Source organism: Pipistrellus kuhlii, unplaced genomic scaffold (genome assembly GCF_014108245.1).
Source record: "Pipistrellus kuhlii isolate mPipKuh1 unplaced genomic scaffold, mPipKuh1.p scaffold_m20_p_5, whole genome shotgun sequence".
In the NCBI taxonomy this organism is placed as follows: Eukaryota; Metazoa; Chordata; class Mammalia; order Chiroptera; family Vespertilionidae; genus Pipistrellus; species Pipistrellus kuhlii.
The window spans coordinates 17,415,103-17,430,357 of record NW_023425551.1 but is presented as its reverse complement, the minus strand read 5'-3'; the positions used below and the strand labels follow the sequence as shown (position 1 = coordinate 17,430,357).

General features: G+C 46.2%; 1 protein-coding gene across 1 annotated transcript; it reads right to left on the bottom strand.

Annotated features, from left to right (window-relative positions):
* Nucleotides 1-8,040: 8,040 nt before the first annotated feature.
* Nucleotides 8,041-11,071, bottom strand: TCF21 (transcription factor 21). The gene is made up of 2 exons (XM_036415085.2): nt 10,347-11,071; nt 8,041-8,613 (listed from the first exon to the last, which is right to left on the bottom strand). Exons 1-2 carry the CDS (start codon nt 10,794-10,796, stop codon nt 8,524-8,526), a joined length of 540 nt encoding a protein of 179 aa, XP_036270978.1. The 5' UTR covers nt 10,797-11,071; the 3' UTR covers nt 8,041-8,523.
* Nucleotides 11,072-15,255: the final 4,184 nt, after the last annotated feature.

Below are 15,255 nucleotides of genomic sequence, written 5' to 3'. Positions count from 1 at the left end.
GCTGTTTCTTTCCCATGGGGGACAAGCTCTGGGTATATGGATCCCAGCACAGTATCTCAGACCTGGTTTTGCCCTTGCCCCAAAGTTAACTTCTATGATTTCAGGAAGGAGACACTCCTCTATCCCTAAAGAACACACAAAACTCTCCAAGTAGCCCTAGGGAATCTCTACAACCCCTCGAGATAGCAGACTCATTTTTTCCCCTTGGCATTGGGGTGGGATGGCGCTCACACCTTAACCCCAAATCACATATAATATCTTCTTCCCCTGACCAACAATCAAACGTGACCTCTTAGTTCTTAGGTCAATACTCAACCACTGAGCCACTCCAGCCAGGCATGACCTATCATTTATAGTTTTGGTGTTAATTATCTTACCTAATAATAGACAAACATGGAAATTGACCGTACCTTTGCTATGCCCATAGCCAATCAGAGTGACTATGCAAATTAAACAAAAAAAAGATGGCAGTTAATTTGCATTCAGAGGCACCCAGAGCCTGTGTCCCAGGAACATGCTGGCACCCAGGTCACTGTGAGGTAAGGCCTGGGGAGGAACGGACACCCTGCGATTGATTGCTGGGAGCTGGGGGTCTGTTCTGATGGATCTCAGGGAGCTGGAGGTCCGCTCCTGCCCAAGAGGCTTTAGAACTGGGCAGACCTGGGCAGGGGCAGAGCCGGTGATCAGAAGGAGCTGGAGGGCCCCTGCCCAGGCCTAAAGCTTAATAGTGCAAATTAATTCCAAAAATAACCTGGAATCTCCACCCTTTTCCATATCCATGCTTTATTCAATGTTACTTTGCAGCTTCTCCAAAATGGGTAACCTGTTTTAATCACACTCAAGATGACCTGAAGCTATGGATTATCACAAGAATTTAATAATTGCTTGCTATTGACTAGATAACTATCTAGGAAAAATGCATATCATTCTTTCAAGCACTTTGGTAATCTAATGACTTGAGGAAGAGAAAGAAAACCAAAATTAATTAATTTCTCCATCCCTTGAAAATAGGAAGCTCTTGCCAAAACCGGTTTGGCTAAGTGGATAGAGCGTCGCGTGGGCCTGCAGACTCAAGGGTCCTGGGTTCGATTACGGTCAAGGGCATGTACCTTGGTTGCAGGCACATCCCCAGTTGGGGGATGTGCAGGAGGCAGCTGATCAATGTTCCTCTCTCATCGATGTTTCTAACTTTCTATTTCTCTCTGTAAAAAAATCAATTATATATATATATATATATATATATATATATATATATATATATATATATATATATTTTTTTTTAAAGAAGAAAATAGGAAGCTCTTGTGGCTGGCATTAGCTAATAGAACCCAGGCAAAGTGATGCTATGCCAGTTCTGAACCCAGGTCTAAGGGGCCTTGAGAACTTCTGTTCCTTCTTTGGTCTCACTGAGAACAAATTCAGGCTAGGCTACTGGATGGGGATCTGTCACTCTCATCATTCCAGTCAATACCCATCCAGCCACCAAACATGTGAGTGAGGTCATCCTTAACTAGTTAACTCTCAGACCACCAGCCCACAGATACAACCAAGTCCAGTAAGAACAGTAGAGTCCATCTCAGATCAGCAGAACTGACCAACTGTTCTCAGACTCATGAGTAATAACAAATGTTTATTGTTTTAAGCCATTAGATTCAGGGGTCGTTTATTGTAAGTAAAACAAAAAATCATGTATGTTCTTTGTTTTGGAGGCATTTCTTTCCTTTTTAGGGTTTTAATCATCCTTTTACCTGAGGATTCGCCTATGTTCAAGATTGGAATCCATTTCAGTTTTAATGAAATACAAAAATCCTGTACTTAGATTTCTGCTACTTATTCACTATATAACTTTTCAAGATTTACTTCCCCTCTTTGAGTTTCAGTTGCCCTAAATGAAAAATAAAGATGATTATACATCCTTGTTAGAGTTGTTTTGAAGATAAAATATGAATGTGCTCTGTGTGATGCAAATGGAATAGAAAATCAAATGAGCTGTATTTATGCTATTATTTCTTAAATAAATATGTCCAATAACTGCATTTTATTGGCTAAAAAGTGGTGGTGATTTTCTCAATGAAATTGTTCTTTTCCATAAGGTAGGACATTTAGGTTTTATGAATATATGCTTTCATGCTGTTATTCCTACCTTTTCTCCCAACAAAGACACAATAATACCTGTGAACATGACCTTTCCCCAAATGCATGTTGCTCACCATTGGTGTAGCAGAATAAAACCAAGTGGCCATAGGCAAGCAGCCCAGCCCTGATTGCAATAGATTGATTACATTTGTTACAAACAGATTTGGAATTCTTGTTGCACTCAGAGTCTCTGTCTCAAAAATATTCTGCCTCAGCCAGCAGCCAACCTGTTCACCCACCCCCAGCCAGCTATAGCTGACAGAACAAGAGGCATACATACAACTGACCTGAAGTGTGCAACATGATCTTATCTGGCAGACAGAAGTATCTCCAAAAAGCTTATTATTAGGCTTTATGCATTCATTTTTCTTCAAGCACTTACCATGTAACTGTCACTGTGCTAGGTGCTAGGGAAAGCAAGGTTAACCAGCCAGACATGGTCCCTGCCCTCCTGGAGCAAGGAGAAAAAGATACAAACTCAGTAAAGAAAGTAATTACCTGTTATTGATAAGGTGATAAGTGCTGAAACACAGAATTAGGAGAGGATCCACTGCAGATAATGTGATAAGTTCTCACTGAAGAAAGGTAAGACCTGTATGATAACCTGTTTTAATCACACTCAAGATGACCTGAAGCTACTGGATTATCACAAGAATTTAATAATTGCTTGCTATTGACTAGAAAACTAACTATCTAGGAAAAATGCATATCTTTTTTTTTTTCAGGTACTTTGGTAATCTAATGACTTGAAGAAGAGGAGAAGAGAGGAAGAAAACCAAAATTAATTAAAGCCTATCACATTCCAGATAATGCCCACATACATTATCCTACTGAAGTAGTCATTATTATACCCATTTTATAGATGGAAGAACCAAGGTCCTGAAAGAGCAAATACTTTGTCCAAAGACTCGGTCAAAAGGTCTCTTCACTACCGTTCACTAGATGTAGGTGCAAATTACATCTGTAAAAGGCAACAGACCGCTTCCTTATCACCAACTGGATTGATTTTAAAATAAATTCTGTGAACATTTTATTCTTAGTGTTTCACATTATTTTCACTCTTCAAAGCAACTTTTAGGTGAATGCCTCTGATCTCAGGGCCATATAAATTCAAAACTGATAATGTTCTTTTCAACAGTAAAGGGAAAGAACAAATTCATCTGAGTATCGGGGAGGGCAGGGCAGGGCAAACATCCCACCTCCAGTTGATGCCATCTAGTCCCATCATGTCTGTTTGCTTTCTTCTTTTTTAAATTTATTTTTATTGGACGCTTGCTTTAATCAAATAGGCACCTAGACTTCAACTTGAGAAGTTCCGTTTCAATTCCAGCATAGCAGCCGCCCCGTGGTCAATGCTTAGCTCCAGCTGCCCTCTATCACATCTCCTTTCTTCACCAGAGTCCCAGCTAATGATTCAACACTGACTGAGGTGCCAGGCACGAGGGTGGGTGATGGGTATAGCAATGATGTGACATTGCTCTCCAGGAGTCTGTTCTCCCAACTCTTGGAATAGTCTAAAAGGTGGTTCTCTCCGCCTCTCCACCCCTTTCTCCTCCCTCTGCCCTGGGAGAGGGTCTCAAGCCTAATCCCAGGGGTGGTTAATCCTTCCGCGAACCGGCGGGAGGGTGGCCATGGGAGCCAACCAGACCTAAGGATCAAAGGCACGTGCAGGAAGAACCCCAGGAAGCCGCCTGGGTCCTCAGAAACGCCTTCAGCACCACCCGAGGTTCCAAGGGCAGAGCCAGCAGCATTTGGAGCGAAGGATGGAAAGCTCAGAAAGGAAGTTTAACTCGCCCACTGCGTGGGATCAGCGAATCCCCTCCCGGGCGGTGTGGGGTCTTAACCCCAGGTCCTCGCCTGGATCCCAAGCTGCACACGCACCCGCCAAGGGCCGGCGACCCTGCAGGCTGTGTGCGCTCAGAACGCAGAGCCTTCTTCCTTTTCCTCCCTCCTACTTCCACAAACTCTTTGGGGGCGTGGGGGGGGGGGGGGTGGGACGGGAAAGGGTGAGCAGAAAAGCCGCAAAGGAGTCCTTCCCCCCTCTGCTGGGGTTCGGGGCTCTCCCCTGCACACCCCCTCCGCCCTGCGCTCACCCAGCATCCGCCTCACTCCTGCACCTCTGCGCTCCAGCTGCAGACCGGCTTCCAAAGAGCTGGATGGCTAGGGCCGCAAACCAGAAAAATAAATAAATAAATAAATAAATAAATAAATAAATAAATAAATAAATAAAATAAAATAAAATAAAAAAATAAAAAATAAAATCTCCTTCCATGGGGCGAAGGGAAGGTCTTTGTTGACCTGGACCCAGGGGCCCTCTTTGAAACTGAGGAGTCGCAAGATGCTTGGGTCCCATGTTTCCATATCTCTCTCCCTTTTAGAGGTCGCCTCCGAGGCCACAGCAGCCCGGTCCCAATGCGGTCAGGTCCTAATCCATCACCTGAGGACTGAAATCTGTCCTGAGCGCTGAAGGCGAGCGCGCTGCACATCCACACACCAGGGTCGCACCGTGGATTCATTTAAGCGTGAAGACCACACTGCCTGCCATCGTGGAGTGCCTAGAGAAGTAATTGAGACCGGAGCCCAGAATGTGCAGCCTCTTAAGAAAATTTTCCAAATATTTCCTTTCCCTCTGCATTAACTTCTTTTGTTTCTCTAATGAGACAGATCCCCAAACAGTATTCTCCAAGTGTGGTCCCAGGACCAGCAGCAGCAGCAGCAGCAGCAGCAGCGGCGGCGGCGGCGGCGGCGGCGGCGGCGGCGGCGGCGGCGGCGGCGGAGGCAGCAGCACGGCTTGGGAACTGGGTAGAAATACAAACTATGGGGCTCCTCCCCAGGTCTCTTGAATCTGGAACTCGGGTGGAAGGAGCCCAGCAATTTATTACCTCCAGCTGCGCAGGCGATTCCGCTACCCACGGAAAAGCCACTGGCTTCAAAGTCTGCCCAGGCAGTGTTTCCCCGCTGGTCACTGGATATAACCAGCTGGGTCCACCTTGTTTATCACGTACATCTCTTTTTAGAAAGACATCTGGTATCTGAGAGTGGGAAACCCTGCTAGATTGCACTAGTTACTTGTAAAAAGTCACATAAGCAATGGGAGAGAGAGAGAGAAAGAGAGAGAGAGATGGGACTTCCCCAGCTACAGTCCATTTTCAATATCCCTCCTCCTGAGAACTCCCAGACACATGCTAACTTGAAGCACTTCCTTCTCCTTCCAGGCTTCTAAAGCCAGTTTCAGATGCTCTCATGGCTCTTCCAGAAAGCACCTTCTAAGATAATTTGCATAACCAAGAGGTCACAGAGAGAACACTTCCCACTCCCCACTCCCTACTCCTTACCCCTAAATACTGGGGCTTGAGGCTAAAGGGGAACCCCTTTCCTTCTCAGGCAGCCTAGCCTCCTATTCAAAGCAAGTCACTCCTCATTCCTGGGCTATGGGCAGGTAGCCCGGCGGTGGAGCCCCATGGGGACAGATGGACAGACTCCAGGGAAAGGAGAGGCACAGGGAGGAAGGGTGTGGTGGGTATGGGGGTGCTGATGACCTGCTTTAAGAGGAGGGCGCTTGGGGAAGGAGAGATGTCTAGACTGGGGATGCCTGTGTGGGGCAGTGTGGGGCGACCAGGTTTCCACGTTCTTTAGGCTCCTGATGGCCACAGCACAGTAACCGCCACCGTATTGCTTGTTCCTTTCAGTGGACAACTGTGTCATCTCCAGTGCACCCGGTCCCGAGTCGAGGCCCCGATGGGGCTTCCCAGCAGCCATACTATCAATAGTACACCCATGGGTGTAGCCCTTCTTATTGCTGGCCCCATTCCTGATTTGATGTTTGCTCTCTAAATTTTTTTTGGATTCAGGATTTGTAGGAAACACTCATGTTTGTCAAGTGCTCTGACAAATTCGGAGGACATTGGAGAAGGGTAAAGGGTTTTGTGTGTGTGTGTGTGTGTGTGTGTGTGTGTGTGTGTATGTGTGTGTGTGTGTGAGAGAGAGAGAGAGAGAGAGAGAGAGAGAGAGAGAGAGAGAGAGAGAGAGAGAAGTGAGGTTAAATATAGCATCCAAGGGAGATGTTTTGATGTTTACAATCATCTGTACATTAAAAACATATAATATTTGGAGCTTCCTGCCTGACACACATTCAGGTTGGGTCTAGCATAGACAGCTCACAGCCACTCAATCAAAGTAACAGATATTTGCATGGACCCTTTCCTTTAGAAATCAGTTGCACAAATATAATCTCATTTGAGCCCAGGAATGCTTTGTGAGGCAAAAGAAGGAAATAATTATTATTATTATCACATTGATCCCCATCTGCAAAGACCAGAAAACTGGTGATCAGGTTCCCTTTTAGGAAAGCTGGACCAAGAACTAGAGCTTATCCCACTTGCTTCAAAATCATAGCCTCCTGTCTCAAATTTGAAGCCAAGGTTTCAAAGGACAGGCAGGAAGCACCGGGGGCTTTCATAAAAATCCCTTTGCATTTTGGGGTCCTCAGAGAATGAGCCTACGTTTTCCTCTTTGGGGCCGCCTGCACAGAGTGCCCAGAATTTTGAGCTTTTGGTTTGTACAAAACCCAAGTGGGAACTTAGACAACGTGCTGAACTGAAACCCAAAAAACTGAATCCAGGCTGGGACTCATCCTGGACTTGAACTCTGTCCATGGAGGGGAGGGCAGTGTCCCCCATAGGAGAATTTGGGGGTTAAGGAGGTGTCCAGATCTTGAAATGCACCTTCAAGGTCCAATGTGTGTGTGTGGGGAGGAGGGTAGAAGGACACCCTATAAAGCCCTCTGAGAGGCCTATGTCAGGCAGGTGGATGCGGCATCACCGCAGCTCCCAGCCCTCGGAGAAAGGTGTTTACTGATCACCATCAAGGGATGGTTCCCTCTTCTGCACAAGCCCCTTCTTTGAGGGCCCAGCTGAGGACTCCACCCCTCACCCGAATTTGGGAATTTGGGGCGAGTAGGAGGCCAGTGCGGCAGGAAACAGGGGAGCTCTTCCTCCAGGTACCAAACCGAATCAAGAAAAAGAAAGAAAGAAAAAAAAGCACCCAAAAAGGAAGAGCAAAGGAAGCGGAAGTTTCAAGGCCCTCTGCGAGGAATAACAGTATAAATAACCCAAGACGTCTTGTAAACACTGCGGTCATAACCCCGAACATTAAACAGCCTCGGTGGCATCTGGCTCGGGGGCTGCCCCGGGCCGCGCTGGGGCAGCAGCGAGGGAAGCGGGTCCCAGGCTCCCGGGCCCTGCCTCTCTGTTTATCTCAACTTAATCTTCCCCGACGAGCTGTTCCGAGGCCCGGGAGATGTTTAAAGAAAAGCCCAGGCCGCCGGAAGTCGTGGTGGGGAGCTGAGCGCACTGGCTAACCTTCACCGACAGGCAGGCAGGCTGGTTGTTAACACGAATTAGTTATTAATAAGAAATGTGCAATGGATGGGGCAGCGCTTTGAAAACCGGGAAGCACCTAAGGGTTATGGAATCGACCCTTCTCATGAGCTCCCAGCATTTCTCCACTGGTTTCTAACCGCGGGCTTCAGGTCCTCGCCTGGAAAGTTCTAAATCTGTGGGTTTACCTTCTTCCCGCAACACGTCAGCAATGACCTGGTGGGATCCATGACCATCAGAGTTTCCTTTTCTGTGTAACAGCAGCTTTAACTCTGCTCTTTCTTTGTTTACGGTTACATTATTTCTGATTGTACAGAAAATAACCTGGGAGCGCAGAGGGGTTTTCGAAGTTTCAGTGCAAAACCTGATCTGGACATCAGAGTGGAAATCGGACTTCATCCTCTTCTATCTCTGGGAGTTTGGGTTGAGGCACGAAAGAACCATTTATATTATCAAGCTTCCCTGTAGTCCTCCACTTTTCTATCCCAAAGAACTTTTTTTTTTAAATCACACCAAATGGCAGGGCTTTTAGCAATATAAAGAGAGATTTATTTTCAAAAGTAGAAAAACTTGTTTGAAAAATATATATATATCTTTGAGTGAATTACTTTATAAAGGTGACTGTCAAAGTCAGCTATTCTATGATCTACACTTTACAACATATGGTACAGAAGATACACATCGATAGGCTCTTATTAGCTATTCATATATTTATAATTACATATTGCACTTGGACCAGCAAGGCTCGCAGAGTCAATTCACGGTACCCAGGAATAACGTTAAATAGGTGGGAATCGTTGGAAGCACAATCGATTTCCTCGGGTTTGGAAACGAATCTCAAATCTCCTCGTCTGTAAAGTGTTCTCGCAGGGTGGGCCTGGGAGAGGAGCTTTGGGGGTTGCGGGGGGAGGGGGAAGCAGAGGCAGACAGCAGGGAGGGCAGGGGTCGCCTTCGCCGGGCTCTTCCCCCGGGAGGGGAGCGCGCCTTTCCCAGACTCGCACCTCCAAGGTCAGGACGCTGTGGTTCCACACAAGCGGCTGGCGGTCACCACCTCCTTCAGGTCGCTCTCTGGCTTCCCGGCCACCATAAAGGGCCACGTCTGCAGGAGAGAAGAGTGGAGGAGGTGAGTGGCCGCGGAGGTGGGATGGGGTGGGTTCCCGGGGCCAGAGGGAAGGAAGGAGAGGGCTCGGTGGGGGCAGCTTCGAGCCTCCCAGACCCGGGATCTCTGCATTCACAGGGAGCCTGAGGCTGGATAAAGCCAACAGCAGCGCTGGCTCCAGGCACAGCCCGGAGAGGCAGAGCAAAGAGGAGATGCCACTTGTTGGGGGCAAAGTGAAACCCAAGAGAGAAGGCCCCTCTTAAGCTCTAAGAGGCCCGTGCATGGTGTAGGCCCAGCCGAGAGCCCAGAGGATTTCTCCCCGGGAATCTCCCTCGCCCCTCTGCTGAGGCCCTGGTCAGGTTTCCTGGACCTCCTGCTTTTAGCCCCATCTATCTTCTCCTGCCGACCTTCCTGTCCTCCACCACAAGTGAGGGCTTTGGCCACAGATTCCGGGGGAATCGCTACCTCTTAAGAAGGAAAAATACTAATGAAAGAATAGACACTCATATTGTATTTAAGATCATCTTCCTCCTGGGCTGAGCAAGGACAGCCTTCTCTTCTGGGCCTTTTAGGATAAAGCTCACGGAAGTTTCTTGCTCAAAGATAAAGGCAGCAGTAAAATGTCAACGAAGGCACTGCTTTCATTTGACTTCCAGATTTTAAAAAGATATGGACTCGTCTCATTCGGAAAAACAGACTTTTAATTGGAGGGGAAAATATTTTTCGAGGCAAAACGTGGTTTTGCACCCCCCCCCCTTCTCCCCCAAATTCTGAAACTAACTCGGTGAGAAGACAATTTAGATCTTCAAACCTCTCTCCCTAGCTCTGGCAGATAAGACGGCTGGTAAGAGGAAAACTTCTCCTTCTTATCAGACACAAACAGAGGTGCTAGGAAGTGTTGTTTTTCTTTGGTGCCTGTACATTTGAAAAATCAAATCACATGAAAAAAGAAACAAAATATATTTCTTTCACAGTAAAATGTATTGGAGAAAAAAAACCACATTAAGCTCAATGAGCATTACTTTTTAAAAATAGAAAAAAATTAAAATGTTCTTAAATCTTGGCTGAAAGCGACCTCTTTAACATTATTTGTCACACCAGTACTGGCGAGAAGGTACTAATGATGCTGGTATTTGCTAAAACTTCTGGGATTTAAAAATGTCAGCCCACTTACAGGCGAAGCGCAGAATATTTAAGTGGTCGAGGACTTACATGACAATTAATTATGGGAGACCTGATGTATCCAAGTTGGGCGGTTTTATTCACAAGCGCTGGAGGGGGAAAATAGAGTTCTACCCTCCCGTTAAAGGAAGAATCAAGGGATTCTTCCCTGTCCCGTCCCCGCACCAGTCCCTCCACGCGAGTCCTGTGGCGCGGGTGCAAGGGGATCCTCCTCTTTGCCAGCTCTCTCCACTTGCACACTCCTAATCAGGCTGCCACGTCAAACACTTGCATAAATCACCCCTGCTCCGGCGGCTTGCAGGAGAGAGAGAGAGAGAAAGAGAGAGAGAGAGAGAGAGAGAGAGAGAGAGAGAGAGAGAGAGAGCGAGAGAGAGAGAGAGAGAGAGAGAGAGAGAGAGGGGGCCTTGGGGGGGGGGGGGATCTCCCGCCAGGGTCCCTGGAGGAGGCGCTGGGCGGGAGGGAGCGGGGTGCGGGGTCCCAGCCCTGCGCTCACACTGGGCGCGGACAGCATCGGGGCCGCAAGGGCGGCGGGGGTACCCCGGGGAACTTACCAGGTTGACCGGGTGGATGTACCCGTTCTCGTACTTGTCGTTGGCCAGGATCTGCCTCAGGTGGGCGATGTAGCTGGACGCCAGGCGCAGCGTGTCCAGCTTGGAGAGCTTGGTGTCCGGGGGCACCCAGGGCAGCGTGGTCTTGAGCCGGGAGAAGGCCTTGCTCAGCACCCGCATGCGGGCCCGCTCGCGCGCGTTGGCCGCGTTGCGCTGGACCTGCTTCCCCTCCTGGCTGACCCCGCTCAGCGGGCTCTTCTTGGGGGGCGCCTTCCTCCGCTTGCCCAGGCCTCCGCGGCCCTTGGGCGGGGACCCCGCCTCGCCATTGGAGCTCTCCTCGGTGCTCTCGTTGGAAGTCGTGAACTCCTTGCTAGAGTCCATCTTCAGCCCGTCGCAGTCCAGCATCTCCACCTCCTGGAGGTCCTCCACGTCGCTGAGGGAGCCGGTGGACATGTTCGCGGGAGAGGATGAGCGGGGGAGAGGGGAGGGAGAGAGAGGACAGAGAGACCCGGACACTAGTGGGCCCCCCTAGAGTGCAAGGTGGAGTGGCCACCGCGTGCTGGGAGCTGGGGATGGGGTCCCGGTGGGGTCTCGCACCCCTGTCCCCTCCGCAGAGGGAGCCGCCAGGGCCAGGGCTTCTTAGGGAAGGAACCCGGCCGCTCTGCGCCCCCACCCCGGAGCCGTGGCCTAGAGGAGAGTGAGAGAGCGCCGAGGAATTTGGTGGACACTAGGAATTTATCTGGGGAATAGAGAGGCGGATCCTGGCAGCCCAGGGGAGGGGCCTCCCAGGCCCCAGCGAAGCTCTTAGACCCCTTTCTCTCCCAACCGGAGGGAAACTCTCACCCACAGGCCCTGATTTCCAGCGTGTAATGTAAATCTACTCAACAGCAACACCAACACCTTCTTCCCCCTTTAGAGCCGGGCCTGGGAGGAGCTGAGCAGTACCCACAGCCCCTCTGCAGCGTTCATTGCCACCATCGCCCATCTCTAAGGTCTTCGTTCCCCACTAAGAGGTCATAGCTGCTTGTACCTAAGCGAATTTTAGGAAAATGACCAGATCCCCCCCCCTTTTTTTTTTCTTTTTTCTGGGCCTTCCACCCATGAATCTCTAGCAAGCATCCCTCTTGCCTCCCCCTAGAAAGAAAACGCCACTTAGAATCCAGGCAGAGATCAGCTAGCTCTTGCCAACACCCTGTAAGACTACAACAGTCTTATCAAGAGATCTTCCAGCCTTAACTGGGGTAAATGAAGAAACAAGTTCTTCATAGAATCTTTAGGGGTGTGTCAGAGAAAGTACCAACAAATTCACCTGCACCTGGTCACTTTCAAGATATCCAAGAACTGCCCGTGTATACACAAACACACCCACAGGCAGCCACACACATGGTGGAGTGAGGGGAATGAGGTGGGGTAACATGAATGAGTGTGTGGTGATAATCTTTTCTTAACCAAATCAAAACTTTCCCCTAGATTTCTCTCTAAAAAAAAAATGTATTTCATATTGTCTTAAGAATCCGTTGCTTTCAGACATCACCTGGTCTGAGACTTCTTATTTTCTCCCACCCAGTGCTGCTCCTCTGCCTCTCTTTACATCCTCATGTGAAGCTGACATTCCAAAAACACTAAACAGTATTATTCCTTTGGGAAAGGTTCTTTTCCATTCATGATCCCAAACCAGGACCATCTTTACTAGATTATAAGAAAATCTGGGGAGTAGAAAAGCAGGGGGAACGAGAAACCAAGCGATGGAATGAAATTGATGAGATGAAACTGGATAGACTGAATGCAGGAGTCCCTCTTACCAGCACTTCCCTGGGTTTTGTTTCTCTGCAATTAGGCGCTGAAGATGAGGGGCTGAGGCAGCGTGTAAGCATGGTATCTGAGCTTTTGGCCTGGAGCCTGCACCCCTCTCCTACATTAAGATATCATATCTCTAATCCTGGGCTCAGCTGGGAATTCGCTAACCCCTAACGTTTTGTTTTGTTAGCAGGGTCTTGTTTGCTTTCCCCCTATGCTGTAAACTAAACAGATTGTCAGCAAATCAGTCTTTATTAATGAATTAGTGAGACCCCCCCATCCCACCATAATATCTTTGCCTAGGATTCAAAATTTGTTAATCACCAGTGTAGAGATTTATGAGCTCTCTTATTTTCTGTTGTTTGTGCAGGTGGAGATTTAAATGACCATATCCACCACCAAGATTTATGGCGAGGGTGATTGATGTTATAAACCAGGAAAAAGACTCTTCCCACAGCAGGGATGACAGAAATATCAAGTTGAAGTTGCCTTTGTCCTCATGCACAAATGACCCAGTCCTAGAACGCAGAAAGTATAATAATTTAATACTGAGAGCCAAGACAGTATGAAGAGAACACCCAGCAGGCCTGTTAAAATTTCCCCCCACTGATTCCCAAACTGGTTTTCTTTGATTTGCCCTCCCTTTTCTCAGTCTTGGTAAAACATGAAAGTTAAAGTTATTTTTAGGCTAAAAGAACTATGTGAAATGGGCATTGGCCAATACTTTATGAAACGTGTGTGTGTGTGTGTGTGTGTGTGTGTGTGTGTGTATGTGTGTGTAGCTCATGAGATATATGTAAAATAGCCACAGAAAATGTATTTATTTAGGCTCTGGAATGGGATAATGATTAAGAATCAGAATGATGGCCTTACTATACACCAGGCTATGAAGCTGTAAAGGTTTTGCTTCTTGGAGTCATTCTTTTTTGGAGAAGGGAGAAAGTGTGGTTTTCTGCTACACCTAAGTTTATAGGCCAGTCAGGCTGTTTGGGGGATAGTAGCAATCAGAGTAATACATACCACTGAGTAGATTTCTGCTGTCTATTTTTTAAGGTCTGCAACTTAAAAACAATTTCTGGAAGGGAACAAAACTAGCTTCATGCCATATGCTGATTTTTGTGCCTAGCAATTATTATTATTATTATTATTATTATTATTATTATTATTATTTAGATAAGCAAGAATTAAATACACTTATCCTGCAGTAATACATTTTGGCTGGGAAGGGTAAGTTAGTTGATAATGAACTTTGGGGGTGTTTGCAAAAACTTCCTAAAGGATGGATGCCAGTATGGGAGCAAGTTGTGAAGAAGGCTTTTATTTAGGTATCTTGATGTGAAGTCATGAAGAAAGTAGATTAATATGAGTAATACTTTTTTCTTTTGACATTTTGTGTCTATTCCTGCTAATAAACACTAAGGGACAAATGGGTAAGGGAAATGACTTATTGTTGGATTCTACTAAGGAAATCAGTGAAGCTGTAACTAAAGCTGTGCCAAATTCTCCCCAAATATAAACTACATTCTGTGAGAAGAGAAGCACGTTGGAGAAACTGTATGAACTCTTTCAATAATAAGAAAAATACTTTGAACGTTACTTTTTCAGATCACCAGACAGAAGACTTGTGGTTTGAAAGCATGAGGTCGTTATTAGAAGTTCTTACCTTCCTTTTAAGAGAGTGTTTATGCCCCAGAGACATCTGGCCAATTCGTTGCACACTTCTAACAATTTGTTTTTCAAAAAAGGCTATCTCTGAAAGATTTCAGTGCAGAGGAAAATTTATCTTCCAAAGTTGTAAAATGAAGATTAGACATGGAATATGTCCTTGAACTTAAATCCTGGTTTATCTACTGGTAAATTTTCAAGAAGTTCAAATTTGACTCAGTTGCATTGGATGGAATAACTTGCTTTATCTTTTATGAGAAGGAAAACATCACAGGCTTCTTTTGAACGGACTTCACATCCTCTTTTCCAGGGAAGAAAAACATGCTCTATTATAAATTTTAATTTTAATTATTTTCTCATACTGCCCATTATCTGTCCAGGAGGCATATAGATTTGCAAATTGGCCAAATTACCAAATCTCTCTTTTTTCTCCACTTCCTATGAACACTTCCTGATGTGTCATTCTCTTTATTTGATGGCAACCACATGAGCTGCAACATTGTACTGACTTTGTATGCAAATCTGCACCTCTTTGTCCATTCCACTTACTTGTCAGCGATTGATTTTCATCTTCTGCTCAAAACCCCCTGAAATCTGACTCTATTTTATTAAAAATTTTGTTTTTGTTAATTCTCATAAGAGGATATCTTTTCAATTGTTTTTCAGAGAGACTGGAATGGAGGAATGGAGAGAGAGAGAGAAAGAGAGAGAGAGAGAGAGAGAGAGAGAGAGAGAGAGAGAGAGAGAGAGAGAAAGAAAGAAAGAAAGAAAGAAAGACATCTATGTGAGAGAGATACATCAACTGGTTGCCTCCCACATGTGCCCCCCAAAGAACAAACCTGCATCCCAGTCCTTTGACACAGGCCCATGCTCTTAACTACTGAGCCACACTGCCCAGGGTTATTTTATTAAATATTAACTTACTGTAATGTGACCATTATGTCCCATTACTTGTACTAAATTATAACTGTGCTGGCCTATTATTTTGGCATCCAAAGTGGTTGTAGTACTAGTGAGTGAGATTGATGGCTAGCTAAGGAGATCAAAAGTGGTAATGTGAAGTGTTCCTGTTATCTTTGCCTGATATCATTTATGATCAATGGTTTATAAATGCATTCAATTATCAGAAGTCCTTGCCCTGACCGGTTTGGTTCAGTGGATAGAGCGTCGGCCTGCAGCCTGAAAGGTTCCAGGTTCAATTTCAGTGAAGGGCATGTACCTTGGTTGCAGGCACATCCCCATTAGGGAGTGTGCAGGCGGCAGCTGATTGATGTTTCTCTCTCATGGATGTTTCTAACTTTCTATCCCTCTCCCTTCCTCTCTGTAAAAAAAATAAATGAAATATATATATATATATATATATATATATATATATATATGATATATATATTTAAGATATATATATTTAAGATATATATATTTAAGATATATATATATCTTTAAAAAAAAG